The following is a 26,780-nucleotide window of genomic DNA, read 5'->3' as shown; positions in this document are numbered from 1 at the left end:
TGAAAAGCAGGAAATAGTGTTCAGGCTATTATGTTACACACCCAGTCACTCCAGCCTTTATACATTACATTTTGACTAACTAACTATATTAGTAACATTTTTATTTTGCACAGACTATCTATTTAGCCCGTTTTTATTTTTATACTGAACTGTTCCTTTTACAGTTTTTGATACTGAACTGGAAACGAAGTTACTAAGGTCCCTGAAATAGGCACTCACATAATATTTTATATCAACACAAACAAACTTGTAGCCTAGAAATGTAGCAAACCTCTTAAAGAAGAATCACTAAATTTTAGACTTTCTTTCAACCTATTTGCAGCATTTTAATCACAAATTCCTTTCTATACAGGTCAATATGACCCAAACATTACAGGCAGCACAGTATAAATACAAGAATGTCAGGGCCAATTCTATTCGTACATTCATATACAAAGTACCATGGGTTTTTTTTTTTTTACAATGAACAAACAGACTTTGGCATTTGCAAAGCAATTTGGTACCACCAAGTGATCATTATAAATACAGACATTGCCTCATACAAAAACAAAAAGAGAAACCTTTTCACCAAGTCAGAAACAGATGAACATATTCTTAATCCATAAATATTTCCACTTGCAGATAACGTTGTTTGGCTGATAAAGGATAAAACGTACCTGCGGCCATGTTGAAACACAATGAAAAACAAAGATTATGCAGTTCAGAAAAAAAAGTACAATCCACACTGAAACATATTTGCATGATGATAATTTAAAGGGCCAGTAACACAATAAAGCTGAAATACTGTACTGACATTTAAAGGATATATGTGTTTGTATAGCAACTGCATATAGAAAATTTGTTGGCAGGAGGAGTTCTATGTTATTTTTATCCTATAGGTTTATAAAGAGCAATATAGAAAAGTAGAAAAGATTTATTGTGTCCTCTGCCTTACGCGTTTTGTGATACAAACACTTAATCATAGCCTATGATTAAGTGTTTGTAACACGAAACGTGTGATAATAAATCTTTTCTACTACTTGATGTAAGATTGCCTTTATTTGAGTGCCTGCTCCAGTTTCTTTTACGGTGGTCCGCTCCCCAAGCTGAGGGCTTAGGGCGGTGCACCTGGGCCACTTCCGAAATGTGGTGAGTAAATAATTTACTCTATGGAGTATCTTTTTCTTATTATTATAAAGAGCAATGGATGAATTTGATCCTGTTATTGTTTCTAAAGTACTAAAACTGTTAGATGAAACTTGAATGGCACCCCCATGACTACATAGAATAATTATATTAGAAGCTTCTGAAACAAACATTGAGCTTTTACCAATACAGAATCACAGTTCATTATACTCATTCTTATTTTGTGTGTTTCTGAACTTTTAATACCAGAGGCTGAACAGAAACACATGGTCCATCAGTAGATCTAACATATAGAAGAGTGTGAGTGAGTGAAGACAATGAGCTTGGCCATGTATGACGTTTTAAAGACAAGAAAAACAGATACAAATAGGATATAGTTTCCACTTAAATCCACCCGGAGACAGTGCTATATCAACAGTACAACTGATTTCCTCATACACTAAGAATAATGGCACACGTGATGTTATGTTGCCTCAGTTTTCCTTCAGAAAAAAACCTGGGGTGGCTTTTAATGATGATTAAAATCCTTGTTGCACCCAGAAAAAAAGTGTCAGCTACAAATGCAGAAGTCTTCTACAGTAAGCACCACCAATTTCCACTATCATTTATAGAAAGCATTGATCTAAGTGATTCTAATGTAGATCTATATTATCAGCAACAGGGAACAGCTCATAATTATCAATGTACCCCAAGACCAGATATTATAGTAAGACACCTCAATCTTCATTGTTTTGGGCGCACACTCTAGAGTCTAGACCAACCTCAGGCCACTTGTGAGTGAAAGTGATCAAACTGGGCAGGGATGGCTAGTTGAATGTGGACAAGATCATATGATAAACACGGTTTCCCAAACTGTGTGATGGACCCGCAAAAGAGTGCCCAAATCACTTGATGGAGGCATCAATACGGTACATATGGAGGGAATGTTACTTTGCAGCTCTGGAGTCGTTTTGGTACAAAATAATAGGGTGATAATAACTTTAGATGTCTCAAAATTTGTAGAACTAAAGGTGGCCTTTACAAATTGTTGTCCTATGGGGAGCTGGAAATTGAAATGCTTATTGTTACTGTCTGACATCTGATCTGCATAAGAACTGACCACTTTTTGCTGTGGATGATGCCAGTTGCAGTGATCTATAGGCCACCTGTTTAAAATCTACAGGTAGATCACAATGTAGCTTTTGGGCACCCAACTATCTCTTAGTCCATCTAGCTCTCTATGGAAGCTGTCATAGACTGAGATGTATTTTGAGTGTCACTGTTTTTTTGCTTTATGACAGCAGCGATACAAACATTGGGTGTGTAATAACCCATAGCATCATAAAGTTCCTTCTGGGTGCCTGGGTGAGTCATTGTGACATCACTTGCTCTAACATTAAAGCTTAAGGAAATGAATACAGATAACTGTACATAACCTCAATAGGATTGTTTTGCCTCCAATAAGGATTAATTATATTTTAGTTTGGATCAAGCACGAGGTAATGTTTTATTATTGGAGAGAATAACATTTATAAAAATGTAAATATTTCGATTAAATGGGCTCTGTGGGTGATGGCCTTCTTGTAATTTGGAACATTCTGGATAACAAGTTTCCAGATAACAGATCCCAAACCCATAATCTCCTATCCTATTATTATTATGTATCTATATAGCGTCAACATATTGCGTCATTTACACATACTCATTATTACTATTATAGTTATTAACTTTCATTGCAACCACCAGCCTATTCGGTTTATTTGACGTTTACATGATTTTCTAGTAAGCTTAAATTGTGGAAAGGTCTGTTATCTGGAACCCCCCTGGTCCCATGCAGGTTCCATACCTGTCCCCCAATTTTTCCTAACTGTAAAACTGTGGGTTTTTAAGTTTATACTGTTTTCTTGGTGAGAATTACATGTCTGTTTACTAAACACACTGTTAATGCAGCAGTATTTAGATGAAAAGACAATAATATTTGATATATTAACCACATTAGGGGTGACTTAAGCATCCCATAGAACCCAGTTAGAAGTGTGCTTTTACTATTTAGTCTGCAGTCAGCTGTGGATTACTGCACTGCTGCAAACCTGCCCAATGCTAGTAACTAAGTCCATGTGTGATTGAAGCAAATACTCGTAATATGAATGCCTCTCCCCACACACTATGCAAGTGTTGTACAGGTATGGGATCAGTTATCCGGAAACCCATTTTCCAGAAAGCTTCCAATTACGGAAAGGCCAGCTTCCATAGACTTCATTATAATCAAATAATCCAGGTTTTTTAAAAACAATTTTCTTTTTCTCTGTAATAATAAAACATTACCTTGTACTTGATCCCAAAACTACGATAAAATGAAAATGAATCCTTATCGGAAGCAGAACCAGCCTATTGGGGTTATTTAATGTTTACATTATTTTCTAGTACAGCTAAGGTTTGAAGATCCAAATTATGGAAAGATCTGGAAAACCGCAGGTCCCAAGCATTCTGGATAACTGGTCCCATACCTGTACTGTAATGTAATATCACGTTTAACCTAGTTCAAATCCCTATTTGGAACAAAAGATATTAACTTATAATATTTATTTGATTTAAAAATAATTTCTATCCAATTGTTCAAAAAAAAATGTTTTGTGAGGGGTACAAGTCTCTCTTTTATTAGAGTGTCTGTTCTGCATGCAATGGCACACAAAAGATGCTTTCCATTGACTAAAAATAAGTATGCCACTTTTGGGCTACTGTAAGCTGATTTTTTTTTGTCTTTTTGACATAAGCTCTCACACCTATCCATAAAGCATCAATACTAAATGCACATACTGTATGCTCTGGGTGGTTATACAGAAACCACGTGCTGCTATAGAGTCAGAGGCACCCACAGAGTCTGGGCAACAGCCAACTACCTGGAAAACTTTGGCAAAACTGATATATTTATAATAATCTCTTAAAATGAACAAGCATTCCAGCAGATACTAACTTGTCAGACCTGTTACAGGGGATGCTATGTAATGGTACATGGTACATTGTCCCTTATAATAAGTTCAGTATTGCTTAATAAAAAGGGGAAAAAATTATGTCTGTAACCACAATTAACCCTTAAAATCCAATATGACCAGTCCTTCGTTAATGTGGAAGATTTTGAAGTGAAGTGATGATATACTTTAGAAAAAGAATCATTCTGCTGAGCACAGGAGGCATTTTAGAAATCAATGTTATTTGGTTTTCAGTGCTTCTGAGAGTGGAACCACTCATACTGCAATGAAGCTATAGAAATCACCAGGGGAATACTCTGTCTATGAATAGCACCTTTTCATGGGGAAATGTATGTTGATTTCTACACTGAGTGTTACCTCTGTACCTAACTTCTCCCCCACTCAAGGGAACTACGTTTTAATAATCAAACTTCCAATGTATTGATTACATTTACATATTTCCAATAGACAAGAGAGGCAGGAGACCATATTGTACTCATCCACTTCTAAAGTAAGGTAAACGGGTATGGAAAAAAACAAGTGTTTTTAAGAGGTCACATGACCCCCACCCCCATCTTATCATGTAGTTGAATGCACTAAGTTTTTTTTTCCCCAGCAGTCTTTCACTAAACGTACCACTCTCTCCGTGAGATGAGAGAACCGTCCACATGTGATACAAGGTCTTCTTCATTGTCATTAAAGCAGTTTTTGTTGTACCTGGATACAACAGGCAATTGTTTATCTGGATAGTTAGTCATTGGCCTGTCTAAGTGTTCTTGGTATCGGTCGTAGCTAATCGCATTGTTCCAACCAGAGTTCTCAACATCTTGGAGATATTCGTTATAGATATGATCGTTTGCTTTAATATTAATATCCTTTTTGGGATTCTCGGGAAACGGATCCAGATCTTCGGGTTGAAGAACATCTATCTGAGACTCCTTCTGCATGTCAGATGGAGGGATGTAGCTCTTGGTAAAGTAGTCGCCACGGAAAGTCTGCTTCCTCCTATAGTAGATTATCCCAAAAATGACAATCAGCAGTATCAGAAAGAGACACCCGCCTACTACGCTGCCAATAATTGTGCCAAAGTTTCCATCCTGCAGGGCAGCCAAGGTTGATGATGGAATATGGAGCTTTTTTGAAGATGTTTCTATGCCAACAATGTCAGTAGTTGAGTGGGTCTGTGGTATTGTAGGAAGTGGGGTAGTAGCGGGAGGATCTAATGAGAGAAGTACAAAGAAAAACAGAAAAGGAAGAGAATGTAAATACTGGGTGAATAAGAGGAAGGTTATCAGTATAAGTGTCTCCTCCATTTGTATTCCCACTGTTGTCACTTTTCAAGCACTGCCATACAACATGATTTGTATAACTGTATCAATATATTTGCGGAATTAATCATCATCTCTGCTGCGGAGAAGGCTCTCTAGTTTTTCAGTCCTAGTACACTTGATCTGACTGCATTAAGCCAGTAAAATGCTGATATAGGTATTGAAGTGACCCTGGGAAAACACAAGGTGAATCTATAAAACTAGCACACACACATCTGCATTCTGCACCACACTGAAAATTCACCTAATAGGACCATGCCTTTTTTGTGACTTATTTGTACTTGTGGCCCTATACAATTGCCTGGTAAACCCGCAATAAAAAAGCAAATATGGCAGCCAGATGTACATGGTGATTAAGGCAATTAAAACAAACCAAGGCTGTTAAAAAAATAGCAAAACAGATACCTGATAAGATGTTTGGTACACACTGGTTCCAATACTTAACTGGATATAAACAAGAGGCAAAATGTTCTTAGTTCGTCTCTGCACAGCTATAAATTGAAAGCCTTACATATCATATGGGACAGCGCTGCCAGGTTCTGGACAAAAAAATTACATTTAAATACAAAATGTCACTTTTTGATGTTACTAGCCCATTGAGGTAAACTTAGGGCACTTGTGTACCTAAATTATCTGGCTAGTACTGAACTAGCCGCTAAAATAATGGCCAAGACCAGTATTATAATTAAATTGTAAACCTCAGTCATTCCCTCCCAAACCACCTTTGATCTGCCCCAATACCTTCACTCAGCTCCTCTCTATCCTTCAGGCACATTTTTAAACCTGCCCTTCTCACCAATTTCCCACTAGAACTGCCTCTTTATGCTACACCTTCATCACTTTACATCCTGGTTCTGTCTCTGTTATATCAATGCTCCGCCACCACGTCCCCACCTCCACCCCTTATATCATCACACATTTACCTACCAGATGTACTAGGTGTACCGATATTACAACTATGGGTCCCTGTTGTGCATCCGTCAAGGACACTGCTGTTTATATAATAAATAAATATGCCCACAATGTTTCTTGATGAGAGCAGGTAGCATAGTTTTATTCCCCTTGATGTGCAGATGCTGTGGGAATGCTACTCCTATCTGTTGTATAAATATTTAATATCATCTGGCATGGCTCACACACTCTGCACTAAATGAGGCCATTAAGAGCAGCTGAAATGGGCAGAGACACACACCAGAAAACACAACACAGTGTGCATATTGCAACTCCACACAATTCTACAGTTGCCGTCATCCCCACTCCCCCCACTGCCTGGATGCTGGGAGTTGTTCACAACAACAAGACTGAAACTCCCCTGAACTATATCAGTGTTATAATTTACTCTGGAAGAGGGCTAATTTTAAACCATAAGCCCTCCTTACGGATTCATCTGCTCACTGAGAAAAAGATAAAATTGATAACTGAGAAGAGGCAAAAAATGATGAACGATGTGGAAGTCTTAAATATGAATAATAACCTGTGTTAAGTTTTTTCAGGGACGGCACTAAAATAGACAAAAGGATAATGTGACAAACAGGGAGGCTTCAGATTACAGGAACAGCATAAATAAATTGCTGAAGCATTCAGACTTTTAGGAGTCCAGGATATTTGCTTCAATCCGAGAACCCAAGAGTTTTCTATCCAAGCTAATTATAGAAATATGATTTAACTGAATGTATTTCACTTTTCTTTCTAGCTATTCAGTCCAGATAACAGGGTCACAGCACACAAACCCCAGATAATATGGTAGTATATGTATAGGACCTTTTATCCAGAGTGCTTGGGACCTGGGGTTTTCTGGATAAGGGATCTTTGTGCAATGTGGATCTCCATACCATGAGGCTATTTTAAAAGCATTTGAACATTAAATAAACCCAACAGTGTTTTGCTACCAATATGGATACATGCAGCTTAGTTACTACATGGTACTGTTTTATTAAAACAGGTAAAAATAATCATTTTTTAAAATTGGACTCTATGGGAGAGGGGCTTCACATAATTCTGGATAACTGGTTTCCGGATAATGGATCCTATACCTGTACAGCCCACACCCTGCTGAAATCACACAGTGTTAATGCTAATGAGCGTCTGCCAGATACAGTACTTATTCTCCTGTGATAAGGAATTAACCAGAAAGACAACGTCTTTGATTTGCATTCTGGTATGTGAAAATGTGGTAGATCTTTTTTATAACCATTTATATGGATCTCAGCAGCTGACACTTATTATACAAAATAGGAGACCTATGTGATGATACATTTTTATTTCTCAGCAGGGAAGAAAGACATAGAGGAGAGGTATTAAATGTTATAAATAAAAGCTTATGTATAGGATAGTTGTAATAATAGTCCTCTGTTTTATCTATTATGGAACTGTTCTTATTGCTATATTTATATCACCAATTTTTCACTGTTCAAAAAGATGCAGTTCTTGTATATCATTTTACAACTTTTAGTATTTTAAAGATGGACTTATTCTGTCTGTTTCAGTTGGTCTTTTTTTCATTTTTTTTATTTATAACCACAGCAACTAAATAACATATATACTTAAAGGCTTTCATTTTCTTATTATTGTTCTCAGTGATGGACTGGTATGCCATGGGTCGACCGGAAAATAATTCAACAGGGGGAAAAAAAAATGCAAAAATATGGACAAGGAACCTTACATAAAGGTATTAAATGTGACATAACTAGGGCCTTGTGTGGAAACTAGGGAAGCACGGAATACACTATTTGGGATTTGGACAAATCTCCGAATCTTTTGTGAAAGATTTGGCCGAATACCGAACCGGATCCGAATCTGCAGATCTCTCAGCCAAGCTGGGTGAGAATGAATTGATCACTCAGTAGGCTAAATTACTGTTCACATTTATATTCAGCTTATTGGGTAACCCACAGTCCACAAGCCTAGCTTGACTGAGAGAGTGTGGTTTAAGGGGGTATTTTTTTTCCCTTCTTTTTTGGTGATACTGACAAAAACAAGTAATAAAAAGTAGCAATAACAATCATTTTGTAGCCTTACAAAGCATGTGTTTGTTAGATGGGGTCAGTGACCCCCAACTAAAAGCTGGAAAGACTCAGAAGTCGGCAAATAATTGAAAAAGATAAAATGAATCATTTGAAAAGTTGCTTAGAATTATCCATTCTATAACTAATTATAAGTTAACAAAAAAGTGGAACTACCTCTTTAACAGAACCTTGGTGGTGAATTGTGTAGAAAGCAGTTAAGCCATAAGGCAGCACCCCCACTAACTTGGATGTATGCAGCTAATACTGAATACTGCATTAAGGGTTAAGCTGGCCATAGACGCAAAGATCTGATCATACGAATCGAGGATTCGTACAATTTTCGGACTGTGTGTGTAGAGTCCCGACATTTTTCGTCCAGCAGAGAACGATCGTTTGGTCGATCAGACAGGTTAATTTCTGTTGGCTGCCGATCATATCTCTGCATATATTGCCAATTGTACGATTTTCAGTGGCAGGTTGGGAGATGGGGAAGTCCGATCGTATGATGATTTGTATGATCGGATCTTTGCGTCTATGGCCAGCTTTAGTCGTTTTTGTTGCCTGCAGGGAGCACAATTTGCCGACAGTTGATAAAGTACCATTGCCGTTAAAACCGACACTTGCAGTGTCTAGACTTGTGTTTAAACATATAAAGCCCATGATTACATATAGTTTCAGTGTCATAGATGAAGAAGATCAGTTGACACCCCTTGCTTGGGTTCAGAATGATACGCACATTGAATAAGGAATGTCTAAAATGGCCAGTTATGGACACACAAAAACCATTTCAACATATATATCCACTACTTATACTCAATATACATTAGAAAGGTTTTGCAGTAGATCTCCTATCTTAAATACTTTGAGAAAGGCCTTAAGTAGAGAGCTCTGGATGTGAATGATATGGTGTTAAGGGTCATTGAAGGTGATGTCCACATCCCTCCACTTACACGTAAGGTGCAAATTGTAGCAGCAAGTGTGCTTTGAAAGTGTTTGCGAGATGCAAAGATCTGTGCCTGAAAGTGGTGGGAAAAGACTTCTTGCCTCAGTTCGTATATAAGCCCTATAATTACACACATTTATTGCATGCATAAAGTAGTACAGGTATAGGACCGGTTATCAAGAATGCTTGGGGCCTGGGGTTGTCCGGGTAACTGATCTATCCGTAATTTGGATCTTCATACCTTAAATCTACTAAAATAATCATGTAAACATGAAATAAACCCAATGAAATCGTTTTGCTTCCATTAAGTATTAATTATATCTTAGTTTGGACCAAGTACAGGTATGGGACCTGTTATCCAGAATGCTCGGGACCTGGGGTTTTCCAGATAATGGATCTTTCCTTAATTTGGGTCTTCCTGCCTTAAGTCTACTAGAAATTCATTTAAACATTAAATAAACCCAATAGGCTGGTCTTGCTTCCAATAAGGATTAATTATATCTTAGTTGGGATCAAGTACAAGCTACTGTTTTATTATTACAGAGAAAAAGGAAATCATTTTTAAAAATTTGGATTATTTGGATAAAATGGAGACTATGGGAGACAGCTATTCCGTAATTCGGAGCTTTCTGGATATCGGGTTTCCGGATAAGGCATCCTATACCTGTAAAAGTTTTTATCATTACAGAAAAAAGGAAATCAATTTTAAAAATCTGGATTATTTAATTATAATGTAGTCTATTGGAAATGGCCTTTCCGTAATTCAGTGCTTTCTGGACAACAGGTTTCTGGATAATGGATCCCATACACATACAAAGCTGCTGTATGCCTTTCCCTGTACAGTACCCCTATGCAACTGAAGTACTTCACTGTATTCCATGCTTCTTTCACCGTCATCTTTTCTGTGTCAGCTATTGCTGGCTGCTCATTTACAAAAGGACAACGTTGCCAAACCAGGTAGAGGGCTGGGCAGGAGAGACAGGGGTCTGGTGGGTAAGTAGCAGCATTTCTAGTTTTACAGGCTTACATGATTACACACCAATACACATGCATACAAAGACAAGGTACAAATAACTGCAGAATGCAAACTCACCTAGAATTGTGATGATCTTTTGGTCACTTTTCTGACCAAGGGCATTGGCCACTTTGCACACATATATCCCAGAGAAATTGTGAGTAAGTGGGAGGCTGAAAAGTAGTGTATTATTTACAGACTGTAAGCCTTGAGGCCAAATTCCATCTAACCTGTATTAATAAGAGTTAAACATGGTATTAGAATGATGATGTTCAGCACAACAGCAACATTTTAGTAAACTGTTAAAATATGAACATATAAAAAGCTAAGCAAGCAATTTAGACTAAGATACAGCAGTCAACTACAAGAGGTCCTCTGCACTCAACCCATTATCAATATATTTAAGACAGAGACATTTTGTGCATACTGCTACTAAAAAAATGCCTTACCCTTTAAACAACACAGGATACAGCACCCTTATTTCCAAGCTGGAAATCACAGAAGCCAAAGTATTTGTATGTCCACAAATATATTTGTAGCAAGTCAAACATCATTGGGGTTGGGGAGCTCTTAAAAATCCCCCTTCCCCACTTGTGATGTCACTTGTACCGTGTGGCTGGGAACTCTGTACGGGTATGGGACCAGTTATCCAGAATGCTCGGGAACTGGGGCATTCCAGATAACAGATCTTTCTGTAATTTGGATCTTTTACTTTAAATTTACTAGAAAATCATATAAACATTAAATAAACCCAATGAACTGGTTTGGCATCCACTAAGGATCATGTACATGGTACTGTTTTATTATTACAGAAAAAAAGGAAATAATTTTTAAAAATTTTAATTATTTGATTATAATGGAGTCTTTTGGGCAAATTTACTAAAGGGCAAAGTGACTGACGGTGGCGAAAATTCGCCAGGGTGACATCATTTCGGTATTTTGCCAATTAACTAACAGACATAACTTCGCTAGCGAAGGAGATAGACTCTAGAGGTACTTTACTCCCTAACACCTGGCGAATTTTCGCTTTTCCTTTTTTCAGGGTGATATGCTGCAAAAGAGCGTAAATTTTTTTGGGGGTAAATCACTTCCCCCCTACATTTCCTAACATATGGCACATAAACTATACACTGGGCTCATGTGTAGGGCAATATAATAACTCTATTTTCTTTTATTAAGGTTTCCCGGGCTTGTGTAGTGTAATGTATTGGCTGCAGCATATACGCCCATTCAACTTTAACTTCCCGCCGTATGCAAATTAGGCAATGCTAGCGCAACTTCGCTTTGCTTGGCGCAGTAACGCTAGTGCAACTTTGCCAGCGTTTGGCGCCCTGGACGCAACTTCGGATTTTATCGAATTAGCGTTGTCCTGTAGAATCTACGCCTGGCGAAGTGTTGCGCTGTGAGTGAAGCTGTCGCTGGCGAATTTTCGGAGGTTAGTAAATTTGCCCCTAAGGGAGATGGCCTTTCCATAATTCGGAGCTTTCTGTATAATAGATCCCATACCTGTATTATAAAAAATAATGTACTCCCTGTAAAATATGATGATAATTTGAAACCATCCCAGAGTTCCATGACTGCAAAAAAAGCCTTTGGCCAACAGCCTTGTGCCTCTGTACTGCCAAGGAACTCCTCAGTGATATTTATCCCTATAGTTTACAACAGTGGGTACAATATTACCTATAAAAGAACTCCTACTTTAAACTCAAAAATTCAAGAGCTCTAAAGGCCTCAGTCTGCAGCCTTGTGCCTTTATTTGGTCATGGAATTAAATGATAACTTATAATATTCTTATATATTACAACAGGGGATACATTATTCTAATATTCTCATATATTAGAACAGCGGATACATTATTTCATGTCTCATTCACTGCAATATAATCCTGGAATGTTATCAGGGGTTAGAGCGTAGGCCACAAATAAGATCGATTTCAACACCTGTCACAAGGAGCTTCAGTGAACAAGACACAACACCCATCGATTGAACCAATGGCATTTGGCAGTTCTGCAGCTGCAACTCGAGTAATGCGTATCCCACGCTGACAAGAACAAACATAAAGTTCACTTTAGTCCTGTTCAAATCAGAGGGATGGCACAGAGTGAAATCTTTTGCCAACAAAACCAAAACAAAGAAGGCCTTGAGCTCATTTTTATATAATTTTTTCTCCAATAAAACAGCGTGTATCACTTCAAGTCTATTTAACTGAACAGCTCAGAATAGATTTTGTATGTACAGTTTTGTGACACTTATTAGTAGCTGCTTGTGAACTTGACATAAGCAGGAGGAAGCTAAATGATATGGGATTAGTAAAAATCTATGTAGAAAGTGAGTATGCTGACAGACAGCTGGCATACCAAGGAACATGCAGAATGCAGTCCAAATGTTACGTGAAAAACATGTCAAGGCGACTGTGTATTTGGCAAGGATTAAAGGGTTATTTCACCCTAAATATAACTTTCATTATAATGTAGACAGTAGTATTCTAACACAACTGCAATTAGTCTTCATGTTTGTGCTTTTCTTATACAGGTATGGGATCCGATATCCAGAAAGCTTCGAAATACCAAAATGCCGTCTCCCATAGACTTCATTATAATCAAATAATCCAGAATTTTTAAAATGATTTCCTTTTTCTATGAAATAATAAAACAGTACATTGTACATGATCCAAACTAAGATATAATTAATCCTTGCTGGAAGCAAAACCAGCCTATTAGGTTTATTTAACGTTTACATCATTTTTTAGTAGACTCAAATTAAAAATTTACAGAAAGATCTGTTATCCGGAAAACCCCAGGTCCCGAGCATTCAAGATAACAGGTCCCATAACTACATATTTTTATTTTTACCTTTTCAAGCCCTATTTATTGCACTTGTGTTGAACACGGCATTATACTGCACCTTTGAAATGTTAAATATTTCCCATTTAATTTTATAAAGCACATGCACATGAGCACTATAAAAATGGATGTATTTACACTGCTGAACTGGTCTGTCTAGGGAAAGGTCTAGCTAAATCCTTACAAATATATATAATATATATATATATACATATATATATATATATATATATATATATATATATATATATATATATATATATATATATATATATATATATATTTATAAACAGTGCTTAGTGATGTCATCAGTTATATAGTTAAACAGTACTTAGTGATATAATTTGTGCCACATCACTCTATGAAACCTTGTGTACTATAACAAATAATGTACTCACCTTAGTCTACTCCAAATACCTGCTGGAGATGCAATAGAACAGAAGGAACAATGTTCCATATTTGGTGGTCATGTCCAACTTTATCACCATTCTGCATGAGGTATCACAAATAATTATCCAACCAACTAACACCTCAATGGTGTTGAATCCAGCAATGGCATTGCTCAACCATGAACTATATAACTACCCATCAAATCTTCTAGTATTCCACATTCTTACAGATGCTAGGTTACTTATACATAGACTATGGAAATCTCAGGAAATACCACAAAGGGAAAACTTGATTCAATTAATAAATTCCAACGTCACCTTCGAAAAGTTACTAGCTAGAAGCGGGACATCACCAACTAGAATGCTAAGCCCTCACCAAAAGTGGCAAGAATGGCAAACAAAACAAGAAGAAGAGGAATGAAAGCAGGAAGGAAACCAACAGAACTCATAAAAAGATCAGATCAGATCATAAACGAAGCCAACAGAATAAAGGTTTCCAACTGGAGAGACATCCCCCCTCCCTTCTTAATTAGCTTTCTCTTTTCTTTTTTCACACTTTGCTGTCTTCAGAATCAGAATCACTGTATAAGGACATTTTCTATATGTTATGGTAAATTAAATAAAAAAAACAAGTTTGAAAAAGGAAAAGTCCCCTTAGTGTTCCATGACCTGTATAAAAGCATTCTGCCTTGCATATGGTTTGTGGGATTCCTTATATTATATAATAGGGCACATTATTCCCTATTTATCTGATATGCATGCATGCTTGCAACATGTATCCTGAGATGACCTAATTATCCTTTTAGTGTATGGACAACTATGAAAGTGGCCCTTTTTAACGTCATATAACTGGGTTCAAGTATGAGAAATAGCTGTAGACAGTGTCTGCATGCAGGCAGTTGGAATCTTTCTCATCTGATATGATTATGACTTGTAGACCTGAAGGTTCTGAAGCTTTTTCCAATTTAATAATGGCATACCATGACCCTCATTGGCTTCTTTAGAATATCACAAAACTGCAAGACAGTTATGGGAAAGCTATTTAATGTGAATAGGGCGCTATATTTCACATGTCAAACATCTGCTGTACCTATACACATATAAATGCATCCATATTAAATTATGTATATATTATTTATAGGGATGCACTGAATCCAGGAATCGGTGTGGGATTCGGCCAGGATTCAGCCCTTTTCAGCTGGATTCGACCGAATCATTGTGCCTAGCCGAACCAAATCCGAATTTGCATATGTAAATTAGGGCGGGTAGGGAAATCACGTGACTTTCATCACAAAAGAAGATTTTTTTCCACTTTTTCCTTTCCTGCCCCTAATTTGCATATGCAAATTAGGATTCGGATTCTGTTCTGAATACGGCCGAATCTTTCACCAAGGATTCAGCCGAATCCCAAATAGTGGATTTGGTGCATCGCTAATTATTTACATTTCAGTATTACGCTTAAATGGTCACTATTCTTTAACAGACTAGGTCAATCAACTAAAAAGACCATTTCAGGTGATATTGCCAGCAAAACTGAAGAGTAGCTGCCTGCTTGATAGATTGCACTGGGACCGATAAAGATTTTTTAACCTGGCCGATCAATTTTCTGACAGATGTCGGGCGAAAAATAGTAAGATGTACGATCGTTCGAATCCCACTAACCGCACGATAATTTCGAAGGATTGGTCGGACTTTGCTAAAATCGGTCGTTCGGCAAGAAAAATCTTTGCATCTATGGGGAGCTTAACTTGACTCTGCTCTGATGTCTTATGAGGTATGTATGCTCTGATTAGAAGTAAGTGTTATCTACAATCCCAACCATAAAGCAAGCGCTGCAGCTGTTTGTCAGGAAATAAATATAAATAAATATATTAAATAAACTTCTCAAACTAAACTACTTTACATAAACTACACATTGTTCTAAGGTAAGTATATCTGCTTCTGCTACACAAATAACCCAAGTTGCTTGAGGCAGGGACTTCAACTAGAATTGTGTCGGAATATATTTCAGACAATGGCTGTTAATACCTGTGTGCTGGTGTCATATAAATACATTCATTCTCTGCCAGTCTGCCACTAGTTGTGTTTTGGCACCGATTGTCGGATTAATCTTAAGCAATTGCACCCAATGAAAAACGGTTATTTGCATAATTGTATATACTTTAGTATGTTTGCTTTTCTACTAATGGCCGAGCTGTACTTGTGCCAATATGCCTTTTGTCTTTTACACTGGCAATATTTATAGGTTGCTGGTAATTTAATGGGAACAACATGACATTTAAAATTGCTCAAAAATGTGTTTGCTTGTTTTATCGTGAGGAACATGGATGTTGATTAGAAATGTCCAAGAATCCATCACTATATAACGATATTTTATTTAAATACAAGTAACAGGATACAACTGCATTTGTGCTAAAACGGCATGAATGTGATACAGGCAGAAGAGTACCTGAATGAGAAATGCCTACTATCGATTAATAGGATTTCCAATGCAAATGGTTACATTTAAAGAAGACTATACTAGTGAATTTAGAGCTAAAAACAAAACCAATCTAGCTTTTCACTCTGTATTTATATTAAAAAAAGGAAATGAGTGCAAAGCTTGCTAAGTAAGTTGCTACATTTTCCCTTTGCAAGGTTCTATAAGTGAATACACCGCACAAGATAAAACTGTATTACTGAATCTGTTGAATAGTAACATATGCACAGCCTAGCACAGCATCATTGTTACGTACTGGTAGATTTGAAAAGCACATTATTGTTTATGGTTGTATTGTACGTTGTACAGTATCCTTTAAAGTTCAACTTGCGCGAAAGACAGTATGTACCACTCAGTTGTACCCAGTATGGGGGATACGCAGCACTATATGTAGCCCAGCCAATGGAGTAGTGGTGGTGCTGTAGATACTCTTGCTGGCCAGAGAAATCTCTACTACTTCACTTTTCTATGATGTAGATACCAAGGAGCAGATTCATTAACTGGCGAAAAGTCACCAGTGACCGCTTCGCACCCATCTCTCAGACAACGCTAATTCACTAAAATGCAGAGTTTCGTTGTGGCCGACAACGTTTTCACTAGCCTTACATCGCCAATGTGAGCTATTCAAAGCGAAGATGCCCTAGCGTTCATTTCTGCCTAGCGCAAGTTCGCTAGAGGTCTTGCGCTCAGGTTAATTTGCATACGGCGGGAAATTTAAAGTTGAATGGACATCTTTATGTGATATGTTTCAGCAAATACATTACATTTCCACTGTTAATTACACATGTCCTGTGTAACCTCAATAAAGAGATTAGAATTGTTATAATGCCCTACACATGAGCCCACTGTATAGTTAATGTTCCATATGTTAGAAAATGTAGGGGGGAAACCGGTTACACAAAATTTTTAGGACTTTTGCAGGCTATCACTCTGAAAAAAGGAAAAGACGCCAGCGTTTTTTGAACTTTGATGCTTTTTCCACTAAAGAATATGATGTAAGTAACAGAAGATTGAGGAAGATCTATGTACTCCAATGCACTTCGCCTGGTCTGAGTTGGCAAAGGCAAGTCTAGCAAAAAAGGTAACGTCCATTCGCCAGAGCAAATTGTTGCCTAAAGATAGAGTGCGAATGAGCGCTAGCACCTATCTCTTTCGCTAGCGAATTGGTGTTTGTGCCCGTTAGTAAATCCGCAATGTCCCTGTGGGAGGTAACGCTGATAAAGTGTAGCCGACGTTTGCCACCACCCTTTAGTAAATCTGCCCCTGAGCAGGGGCATAGTTATACTTTTTCCCTACACTCAGTTGAAAAGAATCAAGCATTAGTCATCATTTAGCTGTGTTTTGTAAGCTAAATTAACGCTGACCGGCTTGCTCTATACATACAAATACAACTGAACCCCGAGTCTCCATCTCTTTAATGTCTTTATTTTCTATATGAACTAAAACTTGTAACTATAAGAAAAGCACAGACTGTGCTCTGGGTTCCCTGCTTGTAACATCAATGGCACAATCATCCTATTTTTTTTTTTTTTTTGCTGTGGATATCGGATTTAGTAGTGATAATGCACGCACACGTTCGGATGATCCTGGAACTGTACACCCTGTTCTTGCTCACTTGCTACTGGCCCCCCTTACAATGAGGTGAAGCACAAAAACTGCATAGTAAAATAAGTGATTATACATATTTTAAAGTGGTTGTTCACCTTTAAGATCGCTTTTAGTATGTTATACAATAGCTAATTCCATGCAACTGTTCAATTGGTCTTTATTTTTTCTTGGTTGCTAGGGTAATTTGTTCCACAGCAACCAGACAATTCCTAAAATTTCAAACTGGAGAGCTGCTACTTAAAGGGGGTTATTTATTAAAGTCTGAATACTAAAAACTTTATTTTTTTTTACTATAAAATCCAAATTTTGAATTTGGTTTTACATTTTTTGAGATTTATTATATCCAAAGGCTGCAAAAAGTCTAAATCCAAAAATACACCATCAGTTGAGGTCCTGTAGAAGTCAATGGCAGAGGTCCTATTTGCAATTTGAAGATATTATTGCTTGCTCTGGGTTTTATATGATAATCCGAATATTTTGTGCTTTTCCGACGATTTGACAAAAAAAAAATCAGACTTTTTTGATTGTCAAAACCAAAAAATTCTGTTTTTTTTTTTGTTCAACAATCGAAAACAGTTGCGTTTTTTTGTGCGACAATCCTAAAAAGTCACGTTTTTTTTGTCAATCTGATTTTTTGGTGTTTTTTTATATTGATAAATAAGGGAGAATAGTCTATTCTAGTTTTTTTTAATGTAAAAAAACAGAAAAATTCGGATTCTGATAAATAACCCCCAAAAAGTTAAATAATCAGTACACCACATCTAATAAAAAAAATCATGGTGAACAACACTATTAGATATACCGTATATACTCGAGTATAAGCCGATCCGAGTATAAGCCGAGGTACCTAATTTTACTTACGAAAACTGGGAAATTTAATTGACTCGAGTATAAGCCTAGGGTGAGAAATGCAGCAGGTAAACTGAGATGTTTTAATGCTGTAATAACAGGCATTTTTTTATTCAAAATAATTGTTACAGCCAGTTATGTATAGAGGTTATGGGAAAAGGGCCAAGGGTTAAGCTATTTTTGATTCAACTATATGAGTTGATTTCCTTTCTGAAGACAAGAAAAGAAAATCAATAGCCTGCTGCATTTTTAGAATTACACTACCAACGTCCAAACCTAAAACTCACTGTACCAGCTTCTTGACTAACCCGGCGGCATTTCCTCTTTAAGAACTAGTGTTGCCCTTTTAAGAGCAGCAACTCAGATTGAGTTTGAGGCTGTGACGTTATTGTGGAAGTGATTCGCGCTGGAACGTTGAGTAATTGGTAGCGTGATTGCAAAGTACAGCCCCTGACCGCCGACATGCACAACACGATGCCCAGCAACACAGAGCAGGTCAGGGAGTCCCCCCACGATCTCCCGGCCAACCCACCCCACACACAGCCGCCACCAGTCTCACCGCGAAACACCAGGCAGCGCCACCGAAGGGAAGCCCCACCCCTGGACCAAAGGAGGGACCGTGCCCGCACCACGCAGAGTGTGCCGCAGCGCCCCCCCCCACCCAGGCAGCACCGCACCAAAGGCCCAAGCCTGACGAATGAAAAAGAGGCACGTTCCTCCTCTGGGCTGCCAGAGATCACATCGGTAAGTAAACCGCAGGTCTAGAGGAGAGGAGGGGGGTGGCGCGAACCCTGCTGTCTTTCCCAGTTGTAGATTCCAAACTCGAGTCTAAGCCTAGTTTTTCAGCACTGACCCGGCTATAAGCCGAGGTAGACTTTTTGAGCATATTTTGGGTGCTGAAAAACTCGTCTTATACTCGAGTATATACGGTAGTTTTGTAGATAACAATGTATATTTTATTTCTTCTAAAATATTTTAGTTCTTCAACACTATAACTCAAAAGTTGCCAGAAATACTGAAACTGTACACTCCTGTATGGGCCAGGTTTGTCCAGCTCTATGAATCACGACCGCTCCGCCTAAGAAAAGGCAGTTGGTAATGAAAGGGGTGGTGCGCCTTAGTTATAGAATGGCTAATTCTAAGCAATTTTTGAATTGGTCTTCATTGTTTTTTTTAGTTTTTGAATTATTTTCCTTCTTCTTCTGACTCTTTCCAGCTTTCAAATGGGGATCACTGACCCCTTCTAAAAAAGAAAATGATCTGTAAGGCTGCAAATGTATTGTTATTGCTACATTTTAGTTCTCCTCTTTCTATTCAGCCCCTCTCCTATTCAGATTCCAGTCTCTTATTCAAATCAATGCAGGGTTGCTATGGTAATTTAGACCCTAGCAACCAATTACCGAAATTGCAAAGTGGAGAGTTGCTGAATAAAACGCTAAATAACATAAAAACTACAATTGATAAAACATTAAAGCGAATTACAACTTGTCTCAGAATATCTACTCTCTACATCATACTAAAAGTTGATCTAAAGGTGCACAACCCCTTTAAGACAGTACTGCCTAGAAATACAGAATTATTAATGAAAGAACAGAGGATCAGTCAGTTCATGGTAGACTGAGGCTACACACACCACTAGCTAGTAAAAAAGGGCCTTATTTCTTTATTCTATTGGTGGAGGTATTATTGCAGTGAACATTTCTGGTGGCTGCTTCTTCTTTCTCAGGCATTGGGCAGAAGTCATTAATTATATCCAATAATTGCTTCACAATGAGTGCCACCGGTGTATAATCAAATAATTAACTGTACAACAATAGTACCATAATCACATCATCAATACTTAACTAACATAAGAATTATCACTGACAATCCATGGACCCATAAAAAAACGAAGTCAATTCTTTCTGGGGGTCTTTGTTGTGTGAGCTGCACCCCTCTTCCAACAGGAGTGTATTTGGACCTACCTGATACAGAATATAAATGGCTCACAATCAATGAAGGGCTTACCTTGTCCATTTTATTTCAGTAGGAGGAGGATTAGCGTCAGAATTGCACTTAAGATAAACATCTGTTCTGCCAACAAACCAATTATCATCATATCCAGTTATTGAAACTTCAGGGGCATCTAATGAAAAACATATTAATAAAGCATGAGTCATATGCACAGGTCAGACTACATGAATTTGCAAGGCATATTATTAGTAATTACCCATTAACCAAAATGATACTTGCTCATCTACCTTCCATATCCTTTATGTCATGGTATTCTTGATGTGATATTCATTGCAAACTGCTGTACTACAGCCAGGCCCAGATTTGTGGGAAGGCCACAAAAGCCTGGACTTATGGCACCAAGTTTTTAGGAGCAGCATGTTTGGTGGAACTTAACACTTAACTACTAATTCATCGTCAATATTCAACATTTTAGCTCTATGAATCACCACTGTTCTGCCTACGAAGAGGCAGTTGGTAGTGAAAGGGGTGGTTCACCTACACGTTAACTTTTAGGGCTTTAGCACACGGGCAGATTCGGGATCACCAAGAAACTTCAGGCAACTTCGGAAATCGAAACGCTGCAAGTGCAATGCCGCAGGAGTTTTTTCATTTTAGCAGGTGGAAGGCAGTCGGAAGGCAGTTCGGGGAGATTGTCGCCCCGAAGAAGAGGCGATTAGTCGCCAGGCGACTAAATCTCCCTGAATCTGCCCATGTGCTAAAGCCCTTAGTTATAGAATGGCTAGATTGGCTTGAAATTCAAGGTATTAAATAATTACAAATTTTTGGTTGCATAAGTGAAACTGCAATCATTTGTTAGAGTATCCCTGTGTATCTTTAATGTTACTAAGGGGCAGAATTAAAAGCAGACAGGAAAACCCAGAAACAGTTCTATCTTTTACACAATATAGCGAAATGTTCAGGAATTTTTACTGAATTGACATATTTCTAAAATCTGATATGCATATCATTTTTTCAGGATGTGTTTCGCAGGCCCACATGCATATGATCTATGTCACATTGATCTACTAGTTTGAATAATGATAATCTCAAGGAAAACACAGTAAAGACCAGACCCTGCCATTTATGGGTCAGTAGATTTACCTGACAAATGGAAATGCATGCATGGAAAGTCATCAATAGACCGGATTGTCTATGCAGACAAAACTGGCAGTGGTCCAAAGGGATCACAAGGCAGTCTGTAAGGAAAGTTATTATATGCAGAATGGTTGTGCATTTCAATACAGCCAAACTGTCCAATCATCTTGCTCTATTCTTGCTTCATCCAGAGATTAAATAAAAACTGCTTTAGATTATTAATTGAATTAAAAGGATTGATTTCTGATACTTTGGTGGGACTGTGCCAAAGATGAAAAACCTTTAGAGTTAAAATAAAAGCAACAACAGCACAAGAAGTATACATATATATTAATACATGTTTTATGACTCAATAAAGAGGAATTCTCTTTTGTTTGTAATTTGTTTAAATAAAGAGCTGATTTCTTTCATTTAAGCCATGAAGGAAACATTTAGGTCAATAAGTCAAACCGCAAAATGTTTAGATTTAACTCTCTCGGTGGGCCTGTACCAATCATTGTTTCAATGCAGCAAACCTGACCTGTTTTTAATTAATCTAAACAAAGGAATCATCATTCCCTCTTCCAGCAGCTTAGCCCTTATTTGGAAGAGTGGATTTCCTCACTTCCACATTGAACTGCCAAATGCAGCTATTACATTATAAATACAGGTATAGGACCTGTTATCCAGAATGTTCAGAACCTGGGGCTTTTCAGATAACAGATCTTTCTGTAATTTGGATCTTCATACCTTAAGTCAACATTTAATAAACTCAATAGGTTGGTTTTGCTTCCAGTAAGGATTAATTATATATTAGTTGGGATCAAGTACAAGGTACGGTTTTATTACTACAGAGAAAAAGGAAATCATTTTTTAAAATGTGGATTATTTGGATAAAATTGAGTCTATGGCCTTTTTTTAATTTGGAGCTTTCCGGATAACGGGTTTCCATATCCCATACCTGCATCACATTAAATATGTTCACATTATCAGAGGAAAATCTAAAAACAATAATGAAGGAAAGAATAATAGGTCAAATAAGGAAGTCAACGTCATTGGAAACCTGTTAAAAACCCATTGCTGAGCCATATTTCTCTGTTCAGAATAATGCCTTGTTATATAGCAAATGCTTATGTATTAGGGGTTGGAGTGCTGCCTACAGTTCTTTGGGGTACTGCTCCCAAACTGACAAACTAGAATCACTTCAGAGAGAGCTAGATAACAAGTATTAATGAGAATAGATAGTTGAGGAAGTTAGCATATTTAAGTATAGGATTTCTAGAGCAAGGTGATCTAATTTGAAGTTGGAAGAATACAAATACTGCAGTGGATCTTAAATAAGTTGAATAGAAGGAATAAAAAACACATACCGTATATACTCGCGTATAAGCCGAGTTTTTCAGCACCCAAAATGTGCTGAAAAACTCAACCTCGGCTTATACACGGGTCATACCGTAGATATGCCCAGCAGTGCGACCCCCTGTGACCCGGCCCCAGCAGGACTGTCTGTGACGCGGCCCGGAGCAGGTCCAGGAGCTCCGGGCGGCGCGTCCTTCCCTGCCGGCGTTCGCTCCCAAAATGGCGGCGCCCATGGCCGCCACGTGGGTAGCGGCGCCGGCCGCTACCCACGTGGCGGCCATGGGCGCCGCCATTTTGGGAGCGAACGCCGGCAGGGAAGGACGCGCCGCCCGGAGCTCCTGGACCTGCTCCGGGCGGCGTCACAGACAGTCCTGCTGGGGCCGGGTCACAGGGGGTCGCACTGCTGGGCATATCTACGGTATCTACGCCGGCAGGGAAGGACGCGCCGCCCGGAGAGTGGACACAGTGAACCGTCCTGCAGCTCTTTCACAGGGCCCCTGGCGGCCATTGTTAAAAGGTCCTAAAGCTTGATTCCAAGTTTGCCAGCAGCAGAGTGCTATCTGTGGAGCTGTACATGTACATATAAATTGCCTTGTCACTCCCCTTTCATTCTGTCATCATTACGCCAGGTACATAGGGCGGAGAACAATGCTGCCTGGCAAGTCCTTGCTGTTGTCAGATAGAAACATGCCAAGCTTGTGACTTATGGTGGGAGTCACAGGGAACTCCAACATTCAAATGTACTGGGTGCCAGTATGTGAGGTTCAATGGCTATTTATAACCTGGCCCACACTGATCCTTCTCAGGGTAAGCATATTTTTGCAGTGTCATGTTCCTGCTGATGGAATTATGGGGAGGCTCTTTTAAATAGTTTTAGATAGATTTCTATGCCATAAAACATGATTACACATTTACACATTCACATTTTGAAATCTGACATGGGGCCCCTAGGCTTATACACGAGTCAATACATTTTTCCAGTTTTCTTAGGTAAATTAGGTACCTCGGCTTATACACGGGTCGGCTTATACACGAGTATATACGGTACAGTCAAACTGAGAGTTACACATGGGGGAACTCGGTAGTCCTTGAATAGATCTACAAACAGTACTTTAATTAGGAACAAATCATTGAGTGGTGCTTTAAGGACAGGGGCACATGGGCAGATTAGGAGAGATTTAGTCGCTTGGTGACTAATCGTCTCTTCTGCAGGGCAAAAATCTCCCCAAACTGCCTTCCACCTGCTAAAATGAAAAATCGCCTGCGCCAATGCACTCGCGGCGTTTCGATTTTCGAAGTCGCCCGAAGTTTCCTCATGAAACGAGTGCTGTATTTAAAAAATAACTCCCTGCAAAATATCACAAATTATATCCCAGTGCTTCTATCACCAGCATGTGTGAAGTTGGCCATATACAGTTAACATAATACCATAAAAGGTGTTGGTTCCTTTAGTCTAACTTCACTAAAACTGAAAGGGTAACTCTGATTCATGTCCTCTCCTATAATGGCATCATAATCCAGCCAGATTTTTGGCCAAAACTACCAACTGTCCAAATTGCCCAACCAAATCACTACGGGGCAGATTTATCAAAGGTTCAGTGATAAGAGGTTTTTTTTTTTACCTCGAATGACCTCGAAACTCGAATAGTATCTTATTTAAGAAAAAACTTGAACGTCTAACAAATATTACCGACCTGAAAACTTAAATCGAATTTGACTAAACTCGAATCTAGTTTTTTCACCGAAGAAAAGTTATTAACATCTTCAAATGGGTCACTGGAACTCTCCCATCGACTTCTACATGAACTCAGCAGGTTTTAGGTCATGTACTATCGAATTCGAGTTGTTCCCAGGGTCAAGGTATGATACAGTAAATCTCGATTTCAAATTCAAATTTTGGATTAATCCCAACTCGAATTGGTAAATTTTGACCAAAAATCCAACTTGAAAATTGAAATGGGAATTTACAATTTGAACCTTGATAAATCTTCCCCTATGTGTTTAGTGAGATCCTGAGTCATTTAAATACTTTGACAAAATAGAGCAGAATTAAAAGATTTCCTTTAGCTTATTTTCTGAACAAATTTAAAAGTAAAACTTGGACATAGTGCTTCTACTCTAAGATGGTCTTTAGCAATGATTACTTTAACATGAGAAGTGGGAAATGGATTCTGGAAGTAAACACAACTAAGAAAATAAAAATACTTAATCAGATTACTCACACTGTATATCCAACGTAAATGGATACCTAATGTCATTTTCCAGAGCAGGATGCTTCACCACACAGGTTATATTTCTTCCTCGTGCAAACCGACTTGGAACCAAGCGGTACTGGCTCATAACAGTCACTGTTTTGTTTGGATAAGATGTTGCATTTGTTTCCATTCTTCCAAGAGACCCTTCCCAGGACACTTCCGCAGCAGGCTTTCCAGTAGCAGCTGAGCAATATGCTGCTACTGTTTCATGAGCGCCATCCAGTAAGGGTTCAGGTCCCTTTGAAATGGTCACAGTCGGTTCAACTAAGATAAAAAGAATATTGAATGCATAATACACTATATGACACATAAGTAGCATACACATTTCATAAGAAATTACATACACAATTATGTGCTTTAAAAGCTTACTTTTTAAAGGAAATTTCTATGGCCTTTTTGCCATTATTCCTTAAAGGGATCCTGTCATCGGAAAACATGTTTTTTTCAAAACGCATCAGTAAATAGTGCTACTCTAGCAGAATTCTGCACTGAAATGCATTTCTCAAAAGAGCAAACAGATTTTTTTATATTCAATTTTGAAATCTGACATGGGGCTTGTGCCTGCACTTTAGGAGAGAAATGCTTTCTGGCAGGCTGCTGTTTTTCCTTCTCAATGTAACTGAATGTGTCTCAGTGGGACATGGGTTTTTACTATTGAGTACTGTTCTTAGATCTACCAGGCAGCTGTTATCTTGTGTTAGGGAGCTGTTATCTGGTTACCTTCCCATTGTTCTGTTGTTTGGCTGCTGGCGGGGGAAAAGGGACGGGGGTGATATCACTCCAACTTGCAGTACAGCAGTAAAGAGTGATTGAAGTTTATCAGAGCACAAGTCACATGACTTGGGGCAGCTGGGAAAATGACAATATGTCTAGCCCCATGTCAGATTTCAAAATTGAATATAAAAAAACCTGTTTGCTCTTTTGAGAAATGGATTTCAGTGCAGAATTCTGCTGGAGCAGCACTATTAACTGATTCATTTTGAGAAAAAAAAATTCCCATGAAAGTATCCCTTTAACCCTTATTGTGCCAGGGCAATGAATAATCTACACGTCACACACAATTACCAGTGCTGTATTTTCTGTTTCAGGGTTACACTTTTCTATTTGGAAAAAGCAGGGGCAGATTTATTAAGGGTCGAATTGAAAATTCCAAATTTTTTTATGGTTTCAAAATCGAACTGTGAATTATCCAAACTCGAATCGAATTATAATTCAAATTTCGCGATTTTTCAAACTCTGGCCCTTTAAAAATTGCCACCTAAATCCTGCATGAGTTCATGTATAGATAGGTATGGTCGAATTTTTTTGCCTTGTTTTGCTGCGGAAATGACCCCCATAGACTTGTATGGCGTTATGCGTAAAAAAAAAATACTTTGTTTTTGACGCCCATAGACTTTAATGGGCGTCTGCGACATTTCGCCGGCGGCTAATTTTTGCCGAAACGGGTCAAATTCGCCCAAGCCTAATCATGTATAAGTCAATGGGAGAGATCCAGGGATAAATTTGGACATGTTATTAGCCTTCCTGACAGAGTTTCTTTGGAGAAAAAACTCAAATAGAGTTTA

The 26,780-nt window shown here is 38.2% G+C and overlaps 1 protein-coding gene across 1 annotated transcript in view; it reads right to left on the bottom strand.

Moving 5' to 3' along the window:
- Nucleotides 1-3,502: 3,502 nt before the first annotated feature.
- The window catches only part of nectin3.S (poliovirus receptor-related 3 S homeolog), a 57,939-nt gene continuing 34,661 nt past the window's right edge, over nt 3,503-26,780 (bottom strand). Inside the window, exons 3-6 of the mRNA XM_018249419.2 lie at nt 25,183-25,479; nt 20,540-20,657; nt 10,443-10,594; nt 3,503-5,292 (exon numbers count right to left, since the gene is read on the bottom strand). Of these exons, the coding sequence (XP_018104908.1) occupies nt 4,700-5,292; nt 10,443-10,594; nt 20,540-20,657; nt 25,183-25,479 (1,160 nt within the window). The 3' untranslated portion in view covers nt 3,503-4,699. The remainder of the gene's footprint in view (nt 5,293-10,442; nt 10,595-20,539; nt 20,658-25,182; nt 25,480-26,780) is intronic.

This window comes from Xenopus laevis, chromosome 2S, assembly GCF_017654675.1.
Source record: "Xenopus laevis strain J_2021 chromosome 2S, Xenopus_laevis_v10.1, whole genome shotgun sequence".
Classification (NCBI taxonomy): Eukaryota; Metazoa; Chordata; class Amphibia; order Anura; family Pipidae; genus Xenopus; species Xenopus laevis.
This window is presented reverse-complemented; position numbering and strand designations above follow the sequence as displayed.